The sequence below is a fragment of the Monopterus albus genome, unplaced genomic scaffold (assembly GCF_001952655.1).
Source record: "Monopterus albus unplaced genomic scaffold, M_albus_1.0 scaffold228.1, whole genome shotgun sequence".
NCBI classification, from domain to species: Eukaryota; Metazoa; Chordata; class Actinopteri; order Synbranchiformes; family Synbranchidae; genus Monopterus; species Monopterus albus.
This window is the reverse complement of record NW_018128108.1, coordinates 448,575-452,242: the sequence shown is the minus strand read 5'-3', so window position 1 is coordinate 452,242 and position 3,668 is coordinate 448,575. Positions and strand designations below refer to the sequence as shown.

Sequence of the window (3,668 nt, the reverse complement as noted above, 5' to 3'; positions counted from 1 at the left end):
ATAAATGTGAACATGTGATTTCTGTCTTTCACAGTTAAAGGAATACTTATTTAGATCTTTACTTAAAGGTGCAGTGTGTAAGATCTAGAAGGATCTGTTAGCAGAAATGGAATCAGAATCAGCTTTACTGACCAGGTGCACTGGACACAAGGAATTTGACTCTGGTACAGCGGCTCTCAATAGCTTAGAACGAGCCATTTATATGCACAGTACATAGGAGCAGGTCCCGTATCATGGAGGCCACCGTGTTGAACCACCATGTTTGTTACAGACAAACTACACACTGGCTCTAGAACATGAATTTCATGCTTTCACATTGAAGTTGCAGCTTGGATTTGGAGATTTGGAAGACAAAGTAGTAATATTAGAAACACAAAGAGGCATTGTTGTGAGTTTAAGAACTATAATTTGAAGAAATGGAGGAGTATTACTTAAACACAAGAAAAAAAAAGATGGCGAGAATCCCCAGTGTCACAGCCACTGCTGAGTATGTGAGCCACCTTTAGTCTTTGCTTGGTCCAGTCAGCCACACTTGTTTTCTGAGTGTATACTGTAATTTGTCTTACATTCAGGGCTGGTGCAAGTCTTTATGGGAACCTAAACAAAATTTGATTTGGGGGCCTTTCAGTGCCTCTTCGCCACCAATACGATTAACTAGTGTCAATGCACAATCATTCACACACTACTGTAAATCTGACACACCCATTATCAATTATATTAACTGTAGCTGTTTGCTTACATCATATCAATGTCAACCCAGCATGTTTTTACCCTTCTATGGCTTTTAATATTCAAAGGTGGCAAACTCACACAGTCAATGTTTGTGACACTCTGGCTTCAGGAGTAGTTACATTGGAGCTATTTATGGCCAACAACAGCTAGTCCTTGTTTCCAGCATCTCAGACGTCCAGTCCTCATGATGAAGCTATTGGATTTTCACACTTTTCTACCTCAACAAAAACCAAACCAGGTGATTCTTGGCGTAATGGTGGCTAGCTTGCTAGTTAACAGTATACCATGTATAATCAAGACATGTCTCGATGTGTTCAAAGTTGTATTTTCTTCCTTATACTGGAGGTAGCTGTTTCTCCTGGTTTAGACTAATCAACATTGGTAAAAATTCAGTAGAGAACCACTGCAGTCTGAAAGTGGTGGGGCAGAGAGTAGGTTTTTGTTGCGTACCTTGAGTAGATCCATTTAAACACTGCAATAAACTAGCAATTTGAAACTGTGTTATACAGAGATGTGTTTCTGTTATTAAGCCTACTCTCATTGATATTAATGAGGTGGGCAAAATTATATATATATAAAAAAAAAACCATATGCCATACATAATGCCATACAGTTCAACAGCACCACAAACTTCAGCCTGCAAAATGCCCATAATCTAAAACAGTTTCAACATAAACTGAATGAAGAGAGGATGTTTTTGCATGGCTGTTGCAACAAGTAAAAGATGGCTGAGTAGTTTCTAGAGCAGGCACATTCTGAGTCCTTTATTTGAAATTTATCAAGGCCACATTCTGAATAATGCTTTTTTTTATGACTGACAAGTTCTGCCATCACTGACACTCTCAGGTGATTGTATGATTTCTTTGTTTACTCATAGGAGTCAGGAGGTCTGAACAAGCTGCTGGCAGAAAAGCAACTGGCCACAGCAAGGTTTTCAAAGTGAGCACCCCCTGACAGCTTGTTGCAGCATTTTGAATTTTATTTTGATGTTATTCTAAGATTTTCTATTAAAATAAAGTCAGTAATGACATTTTTTGCGTTCTCTTTTTATCTGAAAAACTATCCAAAAGTATCGAAAGTATCGAAATACATTTTGGTACCGGTACCGGTACCAAAATGTTGGTATCGTGACAACACTAGGCCACAGCAAGGTTTTCAAAGTGAGCACCCCCTGACAGCTTGTTGCAGCTCCAGGGTCAGACTTGGGCCTCTGACATTACCTTTTTGACTGAAGCACTTCCCACAGTGCTGACAGATGTGAGGCTTTTCCCCTGTGTGGAGTTTCATGTGGTTCCTCAGAGAACCGGAGTTTGCCAGCAACTTAGAGCAAACTGTACACTGCACCTGGGAGAGAAACCAAAATTGAAAGCAGCATGTCTTTGTTTCCCTCTTCTTAAAAGCCTAAGGTTCAAACTGCTGTTCAGGCAGAAAAAACAAGACCAGCATGCAAATGTAAGGATGCTACGTGAAAGATATAAAAATCTGGCTCAGCTGTGCAAAGACAGAAATGTACTTAGTGACAGTGTTTAAAAGTCTGAAATAGCTGGAGGGAAGGTAAAGCAGCAGAGCGGAAATTTAAACTTTCCTCCTTTGTGATTACAGACTTCAGAAGAAACACTGTACTTTAGAAAAAAAAATAATCGATTTAGAAGTCCTGTCACCGTCCTCCCTATTAAGACAGCAGTAATTTGAAGCCATCACCACAGATGAGTGACCTACATTTACTGTGCTGAGCAAAACACAGTCGTACCTTCGGGGGCTGCATGTAGATCATTCTGCTGCAGTGAAGGAGGCGGTGGATGCGTAGGGAGGGGCGGCGTGCGAATGCCTTGCCACAGTGCTCACAGGTGTAAGGTTTTTCTCCAGTGTGCACGACTAAGTGCTCCTTCAGGTCCCGCTTCAGGCCATAGGTCTTCTCACAGTGAGGACAGGAGAACGGACGCTCCCCGCGGTGACTCATCTAGAAATAATACCAATATCATTACACATAATATGTATTATTACTACTGAAATTGTTGTTCTTCACTGGGATGGGTAAATTGCTACTCTGCATGATGATTCACTTCCTGGCCACCAAGGGAGCAGTGCATAAGGAAAAAACCTCCTCATACCCTGAAAAAAGCCTCTGGTGTTGTATCTTGTGATTCTAACCCATTTAGTTGTCAAGTGGTTTGTTTGTCTTTTGGGGTTTTTTTGCTTGAGAGCTGAGCAAAGAGGAGTCTGATAGCAGGATTTCTTTTTCCAGCTAAAACATCAATGGTAAACATCAGGGTCTGGTGTCGGTGACTCAGAATCAAAGAATAGAATGACTCTTTGTGGAGTCGCTATTTTGCACTTTCACTGAAAAACATACCGGAAGACATCCATTGGAGAAAAAAATATAAGAACTGACAAGGAAAATTGTTACGAGTGTAAACATTGGCAGCGAGAGGAAGGGAGGAGCTGCTGTGGTGAGATAAGAATACAATCTACCTCTCAGTTAATTGGTAAGCCACGATGATAATGATATGGTGAAAAGAATATTAATTTAGCATCAAATTATCTCTATAGTGTATATTTCTTAACTAAATGGATCTTATTAATCAAATTTAACCTCCAGCTTCATAAACATTAAGCCACTATAAGTCAAGGGTAAATAAATGTGTTTTCCCCCTGGTGAAGAATGATGGACTGTCTGCTCATGACTTGTACAACAGATCTGAACCATTTCATTAGTGCCTGAGAGAAAATTCTAACTAGGAGACAATGGCGCAAATTCCCTTAAATGTCTCGTACATAACATACAAATTTCTTCACACAAATGGTTCTTGCATGTGGTCGGTAGGTATGTAGGACTTTATTGATCCTGCAATGGGGAAATTCCTTTGTCCTTTACCCAATACATCAGTAAATGTTTCTTCTTCTTCTTCTTCTTCTTCTTCTTCTTCTTTCGGCTG

The 3,668-nt window shown here is 40.2% G+C and overlaps 1 protein-coding gene across 3 annotated transcripts in view; it reads right to left on the bottom strand.

The window, feature by feature from the left end:
- Positions 1-3,668, bottom strand: part of znf408 (zinc finger protein 408) — a 22,098-nt gene that overhangs the window by 5,898 nt on the left and 12,532 nt on the right. For all 3 annotated transcript variants that reach the window (XR_002276564.1, XM_020619910.1, XM_020619911.1), the window contains 2 exons: positions 2,483-2,692; positions 1,953-2,076 (listed from right to left, as the gene is read on the bottom strand). Coding sequence is in view for 2 of the 3 variants with exons in the window: in XM_020619910.1 (XP_020475566.1) it covers positions 1,953-2,076; positions 2,483-2,692 (334 nt within the window). In the remaining variant the exon portion in view is untranslated. The remainder of the gene's footprint in view (positions 1-1,952; positions 2,077-2,482; positions 2,693-3,668) is intronic.